The sequence below is a fragment of the Podarcis erhardii genome, assembly GCF_964252035.2.
Source record: "Podarcis erhardii genome assembly, chromosome: 2".
NCBI classification, from domain to species: Eukaryota; Metazoa; Chordata; class Lepidosauria; order Squamata; family Lacertidae; genus Podarcis; species Podarcis erhardii.
Genome location: NC_138498.1, coordinates 98,628,836 through 98,647,725, shown reverse-complemented (window position 1 = coordinate 98,647,725; position 18,890 = coordinate 98,628,836). Strand labels below are relative to the sequence as shown.

The window sequence follows — 18,890 nt, the reverse complement described above, 5'->3', positions numbered from 1 at the left end:
ATTTTCCAGATAATTTGACTCCTATTGAATTAAGTACTCATGTAAAAAGAGTGGAGAAATAATGCAAACAAAGCCAAAACACATTTTTAGGAGAGTACTATCAGCACCTTTTGGGTATGCTACCATGTATGGCAAGTATCTTTTTAAAGAGTGGAATTCTGCTAACACAGAATAAGGTGGGCTTTTGTCCCAGGTTTCCAGTGGTGTCCTGAACGGATCACGCAAGTTTAATGTGCGCGAGTTGTGATCCTACCGTAGCCGCATTCTGTCTGGAGTAAGAATTCAGTGAGCCCAACAAACCATTGTGGAAACTCAGAGACGGCTAGCAAGTCCGGCAGAAGGTTGCAGCGTTCCCTAGCCGTAGCGTGCATAGTGGACAAACTCGCCTAGTGGTTTTCCTCCAGTGTCGTCTTTAGCGGCAGACGCACAACAAGTAATGGTACTGCCAAAGAAAAATCCCATTGTCTGCTAGTATGACTGGAACGAAAGCTGAATGGCAAATTGGCCTTAAGCAAACTATCAATCTGACTTTGATAACCCATCACTTTAAAAGGCCCTTTCATGTTTATGAAAAAGCATGACGTCAAAAGCCATGGAAAAAAATCATGAATCCCAAAAATGTCAGGCCAGACTTGCACAGCCTCCAAAAAAGCCCCCTGTGTGAACAGTTTCTCTACATGCATAACTAATTAGTTTAGGTTATTATAAGCCTGAGCTGTTATACCCTAGTTGCTTGTGCCATTTTGGGGATAACTTGTTTACAGTGCGTCCGTGGATAAGCCTTTGAACTGGAGTAGGAGAAAATTAAAGGAAAGCTGCCAAACTGGTTGTCTAGTTTTCTAGGAGTATATAAATGTCATGCTGGAAATGCTTGAGTATAATCATTACCAGGTGAGTTACCTTATTTATTTCTTTTTTAAAAAAAATCTCTGCACAGTTGCATATGCCTAAACCCAGTTACTTCTTTGGGGCTATGGGTACCTTCAGACCCTCCTGCATTATAATGTTTGTAATCTTAGCCAACTAAATAAGATTCAGACCTCTTGAAATTAATGGGCACGACTCACCTAGGTTTGTTGATTTCAGTGTGTCTACTCGGAGTGTGACTTCATTCGATACAACTTTTACCGTAAGAATAGTAAGGGGGACATACCGTAATACGCCTTTTCCTATATGTGCCTATATAGTTGATTTATTGGAATGAGCATTTTCTTTGTGTTTCGCTTCATTATGCAGCTGAAAGCCAACATAAACAGTTGAATCAAATAAAGCCCATTTAAAAGTGATTGAGCCTAAGTCTCTGTGTATACATGGTGCGGTTACTATATGAGCTTTAATGTTTGTTAAGTTCATTTTTCTACTATAAGGACCAAGATAAATAATTGTGGATAAGTCAAATATTTCTCGTATTCCTTGTCAACACAATTTTCTATTAATGTCTTAAGTCTGTTGCTGCTTCATACAGATTTTGTCTACTTTCCAGCAATTTGAGGGAGGAAAGTTGAACTTTCTAGTTGACTTCATCTTTATTTTCCTGTTACCTAAGTTCAATACGTTGCTGACATTTTGAAATTCTTACTTGGTAGGATTCCACCTGTCATCTTTTGCGAAACCTGCCTTTGATTTTTATTATAAGCTATGCGTTTGCCTTCGTTTACGTGCATTTCTTTTTAACATCTGAACTTGCAAATGAGCTGTATTTCCAGGCGCAACCTAAAAATTTTCAGCGCTAGATAAACCCATGCCAGATGAACGTACAGAAACTGATGTTGAAATGATGAACACTAACTAGGTGCCACCACCTTCTTATTATGCCTTTGCAGGTGCAGACTCACCTGGAAAACCCTACCAAGTACCACATCCAACAAGCTCAACGGCAGCAAGTCAAGCAGTACCTCTCTACTACATTAGGAAACAAGCACACCAACCAGGCGCTAAGCTTACCGTGCCCAAATCAGCCAGGGGATCATATTATACCGCCTGGCACTGGAAGCAGCGCACCAAACAGCCCAATGGCCATGCTTACGCTCAACTCCAATTGTGAAAAGGAGGTAAGGAAGATCTTATGTTTTCTATTTGTGTTATCGTCCCTCCTCCATCTAAACATACAGATATTTACATTTCATAGCAGTGGTTCACACACCATGCATCCTGATTCATTACAAATGTGTTGGGATGCATCCAAGGGAACGGGGGCAATTCGCTGGCCCCCAGCTGGCTCCAGCCCACTGGTTGGCAGCCGGGTAATCTCCGGTCCATGGTTCAGCATCTAACAGCGACTCACAGCTTCAGAAGCCTCCAGAAGCTTGAGCACACTCTAATCAGCAGAGTGAATAACACGCAAAAGAAGTGGCAGATAGAGGCTGTGTAAAGCATATTTACAGGCAGTTTATTCAGCATCAGGAGGAAGGGGAAAACATGTCTTCTCCCCTTCATGTCCAAGCAAACAGCATAAGCAAAAGCTATACACAAACGGAAGTTCCCAGCAAGCTGTGCTGTGCAGGAGTGTAAACAGGCATGTGACATACAACAATCATGCCTGGAACGGAATATTCTACCAAAATGCTCCCACTTCACTCCTTCCACTTACCGTTACATTGAAACCAGGAACCATGACTTGTTTCACTCAAACCAACCATGGTTTGTACACCTGGAACAAACACTAAGCAAGTGATCATTGTTTGTTGCTTCCGCTCACACAAGGGGAGGAGTTAAGCAGGAGCCCTCTGTGTATTCCTTACGATGCGTGAATGCTGCTTTTTAATTTACTCTTGTTAACAGCTAATTATGTAACTCATTTTTTAAGAAGGCAAAGCAAGTCACGGTATTAATGTGAATGCGTCTGGTGTAAAAATATGCGTTGCTTAACAACAACAATAAAAAAAAAACCTGTGCCAACCCTTAGCGAAATTATTTAGATTTTCTTTGTGTTGTGTTAGCATACACTGTGTGGAAGGATGCAACTGACCTTTTAGCATACAATGTCCTTCTTGTTTCTTTCAAAACTTTCTGGGATAAATGTTATTGTGACTCAGGGTGGATTCAGATGGCAGGATTCCACCACACAGTGACATTTTTGAATTGCCTGCCAGGGCACATACTTGGAACATAAGAAAAGACTTGTTATATGTGACTGTGGGTCTGTAGAGAATGACATCCTATTTCATACAGTGACTAACCAGATTTTCTGTTGTTCATCTCCCATGAACTAGCAATCAGTGGCATGCTTCCTCCAAACACAGAGATTTCATTTAGCTATTTGCTGATAGGGAGGGAGGGGCCAATTCATTTGGTTTGCATTTTTAAGCGAACTTCCCGAACAAATACATAAACTGAAACATCATTATCCTTTGAAATTTGCTTCTGTAATACTGTACAACTTTCAGTTTTTAAAAATTATTTTCAAAAACTCTTATGCTAGGGGCAAGGGTACACCAAAATGCATACAAAATTCATTAAATCATGGGGAACTGCTTCCACATATGCCAAAATCTATACCACAATGTGTACAAATTATTTTAGTTTGTGATTTTGGAATGTAAGATATAGGAATGCAAATTATGCAAGGAAACTGCTTTTGTAATAATAAATATTGCAACTAATTTTTACTCGGAGAAGCCCTACGGAGATAAATTAGTCATGTTCATTAATTCCAATGGGTCTGCTCTGAGTAGGACTAGCATTAGGTAAATAAATGATATTTATTTATTTATATATGATAAATAAATGTGTGGGGTTTTTTTTTTTAAAAAAAAGGTGTATATTAAGAGAAGCGCACATGAAATTGCGTACAAGTTATTGTGTGGGCTGTTTTAAAAAAGCACCAACGTGAAGAAATGGGATGAATGAAGTTAAGAAAACGAGGAACAGTGTAGCTAAAATTGACAATCCATTCATCCCTACCCTCTAATAAACCTATCTTCTTTGAATTTCTCTAATCCCTTATTGAAGCAAACTAAGCCAATGGTAATTTCTGCATCTTATAATGGCAGATTCTGTAAGTTAATTATGATATGCCAAAGTATTTTGCATATGGTTATTATAGTTTTGATGCTTGCAAACCACTCTGGAATCTATCCTGATGAAAAACATATAAATGTTTTAAGTAAATGATATAAACTTTTCTGCCTTTGCCAGATTGTTAGTTTCATTAGGTGACCCAGCATTCTAATTTCATGATAATTACCCACTAACGCTCCAGTGTCTATGTGGACTGCCATGTATTCCTTAACTTGCTGATTAGCATGGCCAACCATTCCACTATTTACACACCCATTGGTTTTAACTATTCAAATCTGTTTTAAATACCCTATTGTTGCCGACCTTCTGTACTAACGACTGCTTGCATATTTAACATGGCTTCCCTATATTATCGTTTTCATTTAATGGCTCTGTATGCCACTGGTCTAAATATTTTAATATACAAACATTTTAACAACCTTGTTGTTGTTGTTTAGTCATGTCCGACTCTTTGTGACCCCATGGACCAGAGCACACCAGGCACTTCTGTCTTTAACAACCTTATAACGTATCAAATGACACACCATTAATAACAGAAGCAGCAAAACACATTTCACTTTCTGTAATCCAGTTCCATCACCCACCCACAGCCGCACCAAAACAGAAGCCCCTATGTGAACACAAAATTTTTTTAGAGACCACCTAAATGATAGCATAGGGACGCAGGTGGCACTGTGGTCTAAACCACTGAGCCTAGGACTTGCCGATCAGAAGGTTGGCGGTTCAAATCCCCACGACGGGGTGAGCTCCCATTGCTCAGTCCCTGCTCCAGCCAACCTAGCAGTTCGAAAGCACGTCAAAGTGCAAGTAGATAAATAGGTACTGCTCCGGCGGGAAGGTAAATGGCGTTTCCGTGCACTGCTCTGGTTCGCCAGAAGCGGCTTAGTCATGCTGGCCACATGACCTCGGCCAGTAAAGCGAGATGAGCGCCACAGCCCCAGAGTTGTCTGCGACTGGACTAAGCTGTCAGGGGTCATTTACCTTTACCTTTTAAATGATACCATGGAAGGGGCCAGTCCTCTTTCTTAGGGCAGTGAGTTTCACAATGGTGGGGCCACCATGGAAAAAGCCAGATTCCTCCGGCCTGTCAGCCTTTCTGTCTCCCTAGTTGATCTTCAGTCTGTGGCAGCCCTTTGAATAATTTGGTATGAAGCTAAATAAGGCTTGAAAAGTCAAGAACAGCGCTGTAAAGCCAACATGGCTGGTGGCTGTTGCTGCCTCCTATGGGAACAAATTCCATAGCTTAACTATAAGCTACATGAAGAAGTACTTCCTATTATCTGTCTCTGCACTTGTGCATATTAGTGTATACTTGAGTTATTTTGTGGAACTGAACCCCCCCCCCCAAAAAAGGTAGATGTTGTGGGATTTCATTACATTTTGGGGTGGGGAGAAGGATATTTGCTCTTAGGATTCCTTGTTAACAATGCAAGGAATCGGTGGGTGCATGAAGGAGAAACTTAGCAGAAGCTGCAAAATGAGCACCTAGCTTGGAATTTAGATACATGGTCTTAAACGACAAAACTTCCATTGGGTCACATTGTTGGCATCCTTCCATCTCTGGAGACAATGGAGGAGTGCACCTTTGTGGGCGAATTTTAACTGTTGGAAGGTCACAGCGCCTGCTGTGGCTGTAGAGACTGATACGAGAGAGACATGTTTTGTTGCAGCTGGGACATATAAAGGCATCCAGTTGTGCTACTACAAATGCACCATGGAGTTTCTTCTCACTGCACTCCTCCCAGCGGTCATTCCTCCTCTGGTCACTGCTGTGGATGTACAACTTGACTGTCTGTCTCCAGGCACTATAGTTGTCTGCAAGGGATTCCCATATGGCGGGATTGATGTTGGCAGCCTTCATGTCACATTTAGGGCTGTGCATATTAGTCCATTTCCACATAGCTGTAATGCATTCAGCACATAATTGGTACAGAGAATGGGAATAGCTGCAATATGTCAAGTCAATTGCAGAATTGGCATTTAGGGTGAGCCTGGATGGGCCTGGCCTACCTAGTTATTTTAAACTGTGGTTCAAAGTTCTCTAGTTATTATTCTGGCATTTGGTAGGTTCACGACACCAGCCATTCTAAGGAAGACCGACCCCCTTAACTCATAGCTGTCAACTTTCCCCTTTTCTTACTAGGAATCCTATTCGGAATAAGGGAATTTCCCTTAAAAAAGGGAAACGTTGACAGCTATGCCTTAACTGTAAACCCCCACACATGTCTACCCTCTTTTCCTTATATTTCTCATTTTTCATGTTTACAGGGCTTTTATAAATTTGAAGAGCAAAGCAACAGGGTAGAGAATGAATGCCAGACTCTCAACACACATTCTCGAGCATCTTGCATGCAGGTACTAGTTGACAAAGGGATGCGGGTGGCGCTGTGGCCTAAACCACTGAGCCCCTTGGGCTTGCCGATCAGAAGGTTGGCGGTTCGAATCTGCTCTGCGGTGGTGAGCTCCCATTGCTCTGTCCCAGCTTCTGCCAACCAGAAGTTCGAAAGCACGCCAGTGCAAGTAGATAAATAGATACTTCTGTGGCGGGAAGGTAAACAGCGTTTCCGTGCGCCCTGGCACTCGTCATGGTGTTCCATTGCGCTGGAAGCGGTTTAATCATCCTGGGGAGATACAAAGCCTCCTTGCAATCAGAAATAACAGTGTGAAATGTGGCTGTTGCAATCAAGCATAAAGCAGGGACCATACGTATCGCAGAATTGGCTGCGAATTGGCTAAGGTTTTCTGCCAAACAAACAATCAGTGTCACTCTTGGGTTTTGTTGCTGTTAGTCTGTTAATGACTGAAATATCCCTCTTTGACTTCAGTATTTAGTGTTACATCCAGGAATGCCTGTAGTATTTCACTAATATACCTTTTGGTACAAGGGGCTTGTTCCTTCTATTACTCTATTTTAAAAGGACAAGGAGAAAACTGTGCATGTGGTTTTGACTCTGAACTTGAGGGTACAGTTCTCCCTTCCTTGTAGCTCTGCCTCCCCACCCACCCCTACACTGCCACCAGTTATGCAATTAATGCTCCAGCCACTAAATTGGGAGTAGCTAAAGGTCTGGGCATCTTGCTGGTTAGTGTTTGTCTCTTCATGTATGCCTCCTCTTGAACATAGTTCCTATTTCTTACATGTCTCACCTTTCCATTATAGATGGATGATGTAATTGACGACATTATCAGTTTGGAGTCAAGTTATAACGAAGAAATATTTGGTTTAATGGATCCTGCCCTACAAATAGCAAATACGGTACTTGTGTTTATAATCTGTGTTTTGGTGGGGTGTTTGTTTGTTTGTTTTGCTGTTGTATTATTCAGCGCCTCTATTTCAGAGTGCCTGTAAGAATGAAAGTTGAGTTTATTTGTTTGTTTAAATGTGGCATGTTTTAACGAGCTGCCTTCCCCAGCTGAAATAGTAATCAGCAATTCAATCTAATCTAAAATAAAGAATAATGCCTGTTTATTGCAAGCAACCATATTGTTGCAAAAGTTGGGAGCCCCTACCGCTTCGCTGATCGGTAGCAAGATTCCAGGGGGTTCCAGGCGTTGACCCAGGGTCTCTGTTTCTTTGAGATGCAAGACACAGTGGAAACTGTTGTAGCTTTAAGAAATAGAATTTATTCGCACATTTACACCTGAGTTTGGATGGCCATCTCAAGAGGGGCTTGTTCCCCACAAGCTGTGCAGCACTGCAGCCCAAGGCATCTTTCCCAACCTCCCTTCACCCAGTCTGCTAAGATGGTTCTCTCTTTGTCCTCCCACTCCTCCTTCTTCCCAGCACACCTTGCTAAAAACACTCTTTTCCTGTCACTTCAAACATCGCCCCCCCCAACACCTTGGCAACCTCTGTCTGCCCATACCAGAGTACCTAGGCTTATCCCTAGCTAGCTAAGTGAAGATGCCTGGGCTTTCTGATCCTAAATGGAATGCAACAGCACTTGGCTTAGTTTTAATTAGCCAGCCTTTGCTTGCTTCATGAATTTATGAGTTTGCTCAAATTTCAGCTCTTTACTGACCCTAGAGATTGTGGCGAGTCTGCTCCTCCCCATTCTCATAACACTATTTATTTATTTGATAGAATTCTAGTGACTCTCTTGTAGTTCTCTGATCATAGGGCCAGTGTCTAGAACCAGTTTCTAGACACATCCTTGAAATCTGTGGCTTCCCCTTTTTCTGTTATTTCGGAAAGGTGCTCTTATTATTTTGGAAAGGATTTTGACAAGGCACTGCCTCTGGATTTGGGTGAAGAAAAGCATTGGATTAGGCATTTCCCAACTGTTTCACCGCTATCAACATGCAAATGAGAGAAGTAGTTGTTGTTAAGCAGTTTTATGTGTTCCTTCTGCTTTCCTACCCACAAAATGGTAGTTGAAACAACAATGTCTAGGACAGGCCTTGATGACCTATTAACTAGGAATACTGGCTCTGTGTGAAATAAGCAGATGGGACTAGATTCAAGAGTAACACCAAGTCTCAGTAAGTTTCATCCTCAATTCATGCAGTGTTTTTCCTGAAACAAGTTGTAATATCCAGGATAAGTTAACCTTGCTTCTGAAATGCAGTGCCTTTCTCTAAGAGTTGTATGCATTCTCGGTCTTAACATTTGCAGTGGTAAGATGTCTGGGCTCCTAAACAGAAGGTATGCAAAATCCCTGCAGAGGAAGTAGCTTGCCTGCAGCCTATAAATAGTTCTACACTCAGAGAGAGAACAAAGATTCTGTTGTTTTGCAGCAAAGGTTTAGCCCCTGTTTGTTACATTGCAAGCTGTGCTCAATTGCTACTCAAGCATCTACAGAGATCATTAAAGTGCCATTTACACTAGGAGCATGAAATGCAAGCATTATATACTTCTGCACTGGCCCTTCATCTCTGTCATAAATCTCATTTAAGGTCACAAGTGGCTGCACGGAGACATCACATTAAACCATGTTTTTTCATGATTGGAACCAGACAAAGTGTGTGTATGGGGGGGGGCTGCATAGGAGCCAACTCATAGGGACCGAGTGGGCTTTGTTCTCCCCAATAAAATATTTGAGGGGGCCACCCCCCAAAGTTGATGGGCATTGCTATTGAAGTGGTGTGCGTGTACCACATCATGTGATCGGTTATTCAGGGTGGGGCTTGACTGCCTCCTCCAATATTTTATTCAAGATGGCACTCTTGGGTGAGTGGAGATTGGAAACTTTCACTTCTGTTTTTGATTAACCATGGTTTAGTGTTATGCCGGAAACCTAAACTGTGGATAAGTTTAACTAGTGGTTTGCTGGAACCTGCCTTCCAATTTCCCGGAAAATTTATTCTCCTCCAAAATTTGCTTCTATTCCCCCTGTCCCTTTCTTTGGGGACTTTAGAATTTCTTTACAATTTTGGTGGGTGCATGCTCGAGCTTGCCTTATTCTTGAGAGGTAGCTGTGGGTCATGTGGGTGTTTTTCTTTTCATTGCACTTCCTTATCTGAAAAAGCCCCATGAATGTGACCTCTGTGCCTCAAGCCACTTAGAACCATTTAGACCTTTATAGAATAAACACAGCACATTGAATTGTGCCCAGAAACCCAAGGAAAGCCAGTGAAGTTTGCACTCTGGGCAGCCCACTCTTAAACTGTGTTCTGAACCAGCTGCTGTTTCTGAGCATGCACCCGGTATCTCCTTATCCATACATAGTATGGATCAGGGCTGGCCCAAAATGTTTTGTTGCCTGAGTCAAATCACAAAGTGGCACCCACTAGGGAAGAATAGGCGACTGAAGTTCTACATCAGAAACAAGGCGGGGAATGAAGATCTGCATGGGGATCTGCTGCCCCTATGGACCCTGCCACCTGAGCCGGTTGCCTCGCCATGCCTCATGGGAGGGCCGGCCCTGTTATGTGTCCTATGGAGAATTGTATTAGCAAGTGGCCAACAGTGCAAAAAGTGTTAGCCGTCGTTTTGCTTCAGCTTTCTGCATCCAAGGGTCTCATATGGGACTTGGGAAATAATCCATACCCTCCGTTGTCTCCCCCAGTTACCTGTCTCCGGCAATCTTGTGGACCTCTATGGCAATCAAGGCATGCCTCCCCCCGGACTCAACATCAGCAACTCTTGTCCTGCCAACCTTCCTAATATAAAAAGGGAACTCACAGGTAATTTAGAACAGTATGTTTCAAAATGTGCATTTTCCGATAAAGGTGCTTCTAGGAACTTAAGAATTCTGCTGAACCTATAAATTGCCGGTAATACATTTATACCAGAAACATTGGATGCTGAATCAGGCCAGTGGTTTACCTTCCTCAGTATGGCCTACTCTGACTGGCAGCAGCTTTCCAAAGTTTCTGTGTTTTCTAGCCTCACCTGGAGATCCCATTTATTGAGCTGCCTGCATGGAAAGCAAATGCTCTGTCCCATCCAAATCAAAACCCTGCTGGACTGGACAGCTCAGCATCCTTTTCCCAGGTGTTAAAAGTGCTTCAAGTCAGTCGATGCTTTGAGTATACACATCGGGCACATTTTTAATCTATAATGTATGAAGCACCGGAAGGATGCAGATGTCTGTAAGATGCGGATTCCAGCTTTTAGGAAGAACATTGGTTGCGATTGAAAAGAATTGGGCTGCTGCTTGATGTATATTTCAAAGGAGAAAAGACCAGTGTTGCACGCATGTCATTTTATTTTAGGGTATCGAAGTACAAAGCATCTCAGGAGGCATCTCTTAGGTCCAAATCACTCGCCACAGGATGCTGTGTAACTGACAGTGGACACTTAGGGGTGCCGTCTACCAGTCTGCCATAAAAGTGTAATTGCAGTGGAGATGCGCCGAGCACGGTCAAGGAGAAGGAAATCTGCTCATTAATCTTTTGGAGCAAGCATACATTGGGGGGCGGGCAGGATTTAAGGGAATAAGGAGAAACTTTGATAATGAAACTTAATTTTGTTGTTGGCCTTAATGGTTGCCATTCATACTTATGCCATTCATGCTACATAGTGGTGGAAAGACTCGATGATTGTAGATCATTGAATCTGTGAAGATAGTGCTGGTCAGACCCATGGCAAATGGGCGGTTAGACGCTTGCCTTTTTAAATAATCTTTTAAGTTGCTCAAGGTTAGACCGTATCCCGAAGCAGTTCACATAGTGTACTCTGAAAATAAATGATCCTGTGTTGAAACGTGAAATGTCAAGTTCTCTCAGAAAGTTCATTGTACTGGTCACATTGTACCGAGCTGCAGTTGCATCTATGAATGGATGGGACAAGTCATGAGTGCAGAGCAGTGCTTCCATAATGTCTACCCTTTGCCTGTTTTATTTAACGAAGGAAAAATAACAAGACTTGCAGCAGGCAAAGATAATGCACCATTGTGTTCACCATTGTGTGTTTTTGTTCATTATTTTGTTTTTATAATAAAGGGCCCTGTATTGCCCTAACTTGGAACGTAAACTAAAAGTGGCGTACACAAAAGATGTACTATACGTTTTGTGTGCCTGACCTTCATAAACTTGTTAACTCCTGCATACGTAGCCCTTTCTAGTTTGGTTTTCATATTTAGGCGCAAGAGATGTTGGCTTTATTTCACTGTAGAAAGCAATGGCTTCCATGGAAAAGGACAAGAGTTTAAATATCCCTGTTTTCACTTCTGTCTAAAGGGAAAATGTTACTTCAATACCTTGCCCACCTGGAAAACTTATTCACCAGCGACTAATAGCCATGTGCCTGGCCCTGAAAGTTTTGTTCCAAACTTGTTAATCTTCCAGCCTGCACCAATATTTAGGATGGGACGAACTAAATAGTACTGCGTGATAATATGCTGTGATATTAAACAAGAAGCATTGCAAGGGTCTTGTGCTGATGCTGCATGCAAGAAGTGCATGTGAAATGTGTGAATGTTTTCTTGGCTTAACACTGCCTTTCTTACATATCTCTAATTCTAATTACTTCGTTAACATGCATAGCATGTGTATTTCCAACAGAGTCAGAGGCGAGAGCGCTGGCCAAAGAGAGACAAAAGAAAGACAATCACAATTTGAGTAAGTTTCTTGTTTTTCATTATTTAATTTGTGAAAATGGTGGTTTAATATTTGCACATAATGTTCTGGAATTACTTTTACCACACAGTCCGTGTTGAAATAGGTTAAATTTGCCCTCTTAATTCCTGGGTACTTCCAGATGAGTGTATATTGTACAAACAGTGCTCATCAGCCATGTAGGTTTTTTGTTTCGTTTTGCAGCAACAACGTGACATATCTTCCTCTATTCTCCCCTACCCTTTAATTTGGATTTTCCCTTTCCAAGGAAAATCGAGTAAGTTTAAAATAATCAAAACTCTTTGCAGATTAGGCCCCCATCTAGAAGCAAAACTCACCCATTTCCGCAATGCTTGTGCAGTTGAAATTCCAGTGCCTTGTACTTCGCACAATTTTTGGTCAGCCAAGTGCCTTGCTGAAGACGATATAATTCTGAACGATCTTCAAGTGCAAGTCACGGAAGCCTTAGAATCAGTGGTTCTCAACCTGTGGGTCCCCAGATGTTGCTGGACTACAACTCCCATCATCCCTGAGCTCTGGCCTTGCTAGCTTAGGGTGATGGGAGTTGTAGTTCAACAACATCTGGGAACCCACAGGTTGAGAAAGGCTGCTTTAGATGCTACCTAGAGATCCTTGAACAATTTGGATGCAAACTGACCTCACAGATCAGTGTGCAAATCAGACCTTGGCAAACCACTGGTGCTTGTGCTTCCCAAATGTCCAACACAGTTCTCAGCTCAAAAACCATATCAGAAGTGAGGATTCTTGCAGAAACATGGCATAACAGACCTGAGCTTGGATCAATAATTCCTCCGATTTCTACTCATAGGAGGCTTCTGCAGGAAGATGGAATAAAATATGTTTTCTGCCCTCCCCCTGCATCCTGTGCCTCTCTGGGAATTCTCAGTAACATTATAGGAGGGGCTATGGGGCACTATAGAGGGAAGGGATTATCAATGAACTGCATCCTCCTATCCTCATGTGGGAGCCTCTGCTGGATCTCAGTCATTTCTAGGAATGGAAACAACCCTTCCATTCATGGAATGGACACCAACCTCCTGACTGGGAAAACAGAATTTGATAGGACCAAGTTTGAATTTAGACAATGCTTGGGGATGTGTAATCTTCCCAGAAAAGAGGGTCTGTGGTTTAGGAAAACATTGCCTATGTGGCTAAAGCAAAACAAGATTAGTCTTGTTCATCTTTAGTCATAGATTAAAACCCAGTAAAGGATAATAACCATGTGCTACTAAGTTCTAAAAGATTTCCTCCAATACCCTTCCTGGGTCGCTCAGATTAATCAGCAGAACTTTCCACTAACTTCCAATGGGGGAGTTGGATGATATGCTTGGAAAACAGATGTGGCCTCAGACTTTTGTGGCAATTAAAAAAAGAGCAGAATGAGGTTTCTTCCTTCCTTCTTGCTCCTTAATCAATGCATCTCTATATCCCATCTCTACTTAAGTAAAATTCTTATATCTGCAGTTGTATTTTGCAAGATGCTTTTGACAATTATGTTACCTTTTGCGCTGTTGTTGATTACTAATTTGTGTTGATTCCTTAAAAGTTGAACGAAGACGACGATTCAATATTAACGATCGTATAAAAGAACTTGGCACTTTGATACCCAAGTCGAACGACCCGTAAGTACTGTCAATGTCCTAGAACGGGTTATCAAATGCAAGGGGTGAAATTCTTTTGAGAAATTAGTGGATGTTCCTTAAGCTCTGGAATACTGTTGTGACATAGGGCATTAAATCCAGCTGCATTTAATCCAACTGCATTGCCAGTTCTATGAACATGTTTAACTAATAAACATAACCTGGGTGTCAGGGAAGAGTTTCCTCAAAACTTACAGGGAAAGGCAACATCAGCCACCCAACAAAATAGTGGATAGTAGTCAAAGTTTTGCTCAGAGAAGAGCTATTGAAATTAATGGAACTAACTTAGTCCAAAGCTGAGATTCACCAGGATAAGCAAGTTAATATGCATTGGATTTCCTGCTCAGCCGACCAGTTCCCAGTGCAGCCAAGTTATGCTCACCTTGGCTCATCCCTGCAGAGCCAGGCTAGTGGCCTTTATGCTGACGTGAGCCCTGAAAAATGGGCATTGCAGGGCAGGGGCAGGGGGGCTTAGGTTGGATCCTAACTTGGCAGAAGTTCTCCCCTGGAAAAAGGGTGGTGTAAGTCAAACTCTGTTTTAAATTCTTGCTTTCCTTCTGCCAGGCTTTGGTGGGCTCAACTGGCAGCAGCACTGCTCCTGAATGGAGTTTGGATCTGCTGGCTTAACTTTAACTGGCATAAATTACACTGGCTTCCTATACCTAGGATGGCTCCTTAAACCATGTTCATTAGTTTCAGTAGGTCTGCTCTGAGTTAGGTGAATACCATGCCCTGCTGCTGCTTTACTTACCAAACATAAAAGCAATGTAAAGGTAAGGTAAAGGGACCCCTGACCGTTAGGTCCAGTCGTGACCGACTCTGGGGTTGCGGTGCTCATCTCGCTTTATTGGCCGAGGGAGCTGGCGTACAGCTCCGGTCATGTGGCCAGCATGACTAAGCCGCTTCTGGAGAACCAGAACAGCGCACGGAAACGCCGTTTACCTTCCCGCCGTTTACCTTCTACTTGCACTTGACGTGCTTTCAAACTACTAGGTTGGCAGGAGCAGGGACCAAGCAACGGGATTCGAACCACCGACTTTCTAATCGGTAAGTCCTAGGCTCTGTGGTTTAACCCGCAGCGCCACCCGAATCCCTTCAAAAGCAATGTAGGTCCGCCTAAAAGAACAGAAGGCGACTTTCCTATGAGAAACCATTGATTAGCCCCGCTTCCCAGCAAAACCAAAAAACCAAAAAAGCAGGCTTTGTATTATGTTGTTTGAGTGCAAACCTATTAAATCCTCACTTTTGGAGCATATTAATGTAAATGCATTTTCTGTATTACAAATGTCTCCCCCTGCCATCCCCTCAATGTTGCTTCTTTCCAGATTTGATTATTCACATTCCATCTTGCAGGGACATGCGTTGGAATAAGGGAACTATTTTAAAGGCCTCTGTGGACTACATCCGCAAGTTGCAAAGAGAACAGCAACGTACAAAAGAACTAGAGAACAGACAAAAGAAACTGGAACATGCCAACAGGCACCTTTTGCTCAGAATACAGGTTTGCTGATTAATGCATAAATATAATGGCGCTTCAGATGTGTGTGTGTGTGTGTTTTCCAGATTGCCCTCTTAATATTAGTCTGCCCTGAAGCAGCAGTCATAAGATCATAAGAGCTGCATTCAAATGACCATATCCCATGTAATGTAGGATGAGCCTTTTGCTTGGGCATCCATCTCTTTCTCCAATCCCATTGTGACACAGCAGAATGAAATGAATACGTTTCAATTAACCATAGTTTCCTGTTTCATTGAAACTGGAAACGATGGTCACCACTTTCAGAACAAACCAGGGGTTGAGCCACAAAGGCACATCTTGCATGGTTAAGACAAGGTATGACCATCCAGGTACATTCAGTAAGGCAGCATGGAAATAGTTTCCAGAAGGCAGAATATGTGCTTTCTAAATGGATACAGTATTCAGGACCAGCCCTAAAATTTCCTCACGCCTTATTGGACTACCCCAGCCAGCATGGCCTGTGGTCAGGATTCCTCTGAGGAATGAGGAATGGCCTGTGGTCAGGATTCCTCTCAGGAATGATGGGGTTTGGCAAGAGTGCCAGTTTAGCCGTGGGTGCCTGGGGCCATGGGCTTTGTGGGTGCCCAGCCCCTTCATGGGGAATTTTGTGGGTGCTCGGGCACCCAGGGCTCCAGCGAGCCAGCACCTATGGGGGTTGGAGTTCGACAGCATCTGGAGGGCACTACATTACAGATACGGAACATCTTAATAAACCACCAACACATAAAGCAGAATCCTTGCAGAAAAAGGTTGCCCTGCTGAATGATTTCACAAAATAAAGAGATCTAAAAGGGTTTAGATAGAACTGTGGCTCAGGGGAAGAGAGCAACTTCAGTGAAGGGGCGTTTCCCTCATTCCCACTTCCTCTCACGTGCACTGTGTTCTGTAACCAAGGAGATAGAAGTCATGGCCTCATTCTCTGCGACACCAGGCAGTGCTCCAGAAGCGCAAGTGTGGGAAGCAATGTGTACTTCCCTATACCTGAATGGTAAAGGAGGTCTTGGATTATTTATTTACATTTTGTTTATATATTAAACATGCTTAGGCTCATCCTTCTACCTAGAGATCAGAATGGGCTACAATGCAGGAGAGCATAACAAGTGTACTGTAGGATATGAATGGGTGGACCTGTCAGTTCTGGTTTCTCTCCATTTCCCCCACATCAGTTGGTCATTTAAAGCACACACACACCCAAACACACCCTCATGAAAATTCACCAGCCTTTTTGTGCCTCTTTCTCCTAATAGACACATTTTTGTACACAGCTCTGCCTAATATATACACATTTTGGCAAAACAGCTTCTCTAATAAACTGGATGTTTGTATGTTGTTTTCACTATATATGCGTATCCAGGCACATGTTACCCTAGTTATATGCAATTTGTACACATTACGTGGCACTGCAAAATTCAGAGAAGGGCAGATTTCGAAGGATGACTGTGTTTTGGTTTGTGCGTCATTTTGCAAAGTGTGACTTAGGTAGATGTGCCTTTAAATGTGAACTGAACAGAACTTATCCCCCGTTTGTATCACAAAAGCATCAGGAACATTAAAAAAAAGTAATAGTGTGCATATTAGCTTCACTTTGAGGCCATCATGTCAAACTGTAATGCAGAAAGTTGAATCCAACCAAGTCACTGTGAAAGCAACTTCCTCTCTCTCTAAGCCTCCCTACCTCAAGCTGTGATCTAGAGGGTTGTGGTCGCATCCAGTGTAGATTTGGGGGGCAGGCACACAGGAGGAGAAGAGGGAGGTCATTGTGTGGTCATTCCACTTGTGCCATGACTTTGTAGGGCGGAGCTCAGAGAATGCAGCAGTAAGCAACAGTGGCGAATAGCCACTGGCAACATGGCAAACCTTTACAAAGTAAATCAAGCCAAGCTTCTGCTCCTTTTTCAGGAGAGTGAAACTTATATAACGAAAATTGCAAATACCAGTGCAAATATCTAGGGACAGTTTTGTGTTTGTGTGGTAGTCTGGTTCCCAGCCTGGTTGTCCTCCTCACCACTCTCACACACAGAACAGGTATTTTAAAACAAGCAGATACATTCAACATAACATGATGTCGGGGACTGGACTGAGGAGACATGGTGGGGAACCCCCACCTTCCTGAACTTTCCCAAGAAGAGGAGGATGGTATAGAATTACAACAGTGGTTTGCAGAAGGTTCAGAGGGGAGACACTGGGAAATATTGGGAGAGCAGCAGGAAGAAGAAACACCAGGGAAGAGACAGCTGACAGACTCAGTGACTTTAGACAGCATTCCTGACACACACACCCTTCTCAGGACCCGGCGCGCTTTGAGAGTAGTAGAACAAAAAGCTCAGAGGCAGAAAGCACAGATGAGCCGGCGCTTATCTGACGTAGAATAGAAGAGATTCCCTGAAGCCTGACACATGGATATAATGGTATATTTTGCAGGGAAGTGTCCATTTTCAGAGTTGCCATTTCTTAATTAGTAATTGTTCTTCAAACACGTTTATTGTTCTGCATGGTTCTCCACCACAGGAACTTGAGATGCAGGCTCGAGCACACGGACTCTCTATCGTGCCGTCCACAGGCCTTTGCTCGCCCGAGATGGTGAACCGGCTCATCAAGCAGGAGCCCGCCGTCGACAACTGCAGCCAAGAGGTCCTGCAGCGCCACCCCGACCTGTCTTGCACAACCACTCTTGACCTTACCGACGGCACCATCACTTTCAATGACAGCCTGGCCAATGTGACTGAGTCAGCTGCCGGCACTTATGCTGTCCCTACGAAAATGGGCTCCAAACTGGAAGACATCTTGATGGACGATACCCTTTCTCCTGTCGGGGTGACCGACCCGCTCCTTTCCTCATTGTCTCCTGGGGCGTCGAAAACAAGTAGCCGAAGGAGCAGCGTGAGCATGGAGGAATCTGACCACGCTTGCTAGTGAATGCAAATTAGAAAGGCTCTTCGTGGACTTCTTTGTTTCTTGATCAGTAGATTAAGTAATTTGCTCTGTTTTCTTAATAACTATCTTTTAATATAAATCTTCAAATAGCCCAGTGTATGTGACTTTTTTAATGTTTGCAGAGACTTGTATATTTTATTTTAAAACTACCAATGCTTCCAAAGTATTGTACTGCATCTGTGAACCAGATTCGCCAAGAGCTCCAAAGTGAGCTCATGTCTACTTGAAAGCAATAGAGTTAGACTGATCGCCAAGTCCATGATCCACAAAAGGTGAAACTTCCTGCATAACTGTAAATGATACCCATTGACGTGGAAATGAAACGTAGAAGAATGTAAAGAAACCAAAAAAAAAAAGGACTAGCTTTGTAAAACTTTTTTTTTGTGTTGACTTAATAGTGCCTCCTTTTAAAGATACAGTACTTGTTAATCCAATTTAATCTTTCCCAAGGCATTAAATATAATATGTATGCCAGCAGGTCACCTGTACAGAAACTAACTCACGGTAATCTCGAACAAAGTACAAGCTAGAATGAAGTAGGGAGAGACAAAGAGAGATATTCAATGACATTGGCATGTGGTTATTTTTGTTCTGGTCTCCGGTGAGTGGACAACCTTCTAAATCATGGTTCAGGGTGTGTTTTTTTAAGAAATCACTTTTAATCATGGTAAGAAATCTATACTGGTATTTTAACAATGCAAGACTGGTGAATATTTCAAGCTCTTAACAAAAAAAAATCTTAGTACCTTCTGTCA

The 18,890-nt window shown here is 42.8% G+C and overlaps 1 protein-coding gene across 8 annotated transcripts in view; it reads left to right on the top strand.

Moving 5' to 3' along the window:
* MITF (melanocyte inducing transcription factor) overlaps positions 1 to 18,525 on the top strand; it is a 135,516-nt gene extending 116,991 nt beyond the window's left edge. For 4 of the 8 annotated variants that reach the window (XM_081853279.1, XM_081853278.1, XM_081853281.1 and 1 more), the window contains exons 3-10: positions 1,824 to 2,051; positions 6,289 to 6,375; positions 7,181 to 7,276; positions 10,029 to 10,146; positions 11,950 to 12,024; positions 13,589 to 13,664; positions 15,036 to 15,183; positions 17,710 to 18,525. In XM_081853279.1, coding sequence (XP_081709405.1) covers positions 1,824 to 2,051; positions 6,289 to 6,375; positions 7,181 to 7,276; positions 10,029 to 10,146; positions 11,950 to 12,024; positions 13,589 to 13,664; positions 15,036 to 15,183; positions 17,710 to 18,114 — 1,233 coding nt within the window. In that variant the 3' untranslated portion in view covers positions 18,115 to 18,525. Of the gene's footprint in view, positions 1 to 731; positions 892 to 1,823; positions 2,052 to 6,288; positions 6,376 to 7,180; positions 7,277 to 10,028; positions 10,147 to 11,949; positions 12,025 to 13,588; positions 13,665 to 15,035; positions 15,184 to 17,709 lie in introns of those variants that run through there. The other 4 variants (XM_081853280.1, XM_081853283.1, XM_081853285.1 and 1 more) reach the window with 3 other exon arrangements.
* The last annotated feature ends 365 nt before the right edge of the window (positions 18,526 to 18,890 follow it).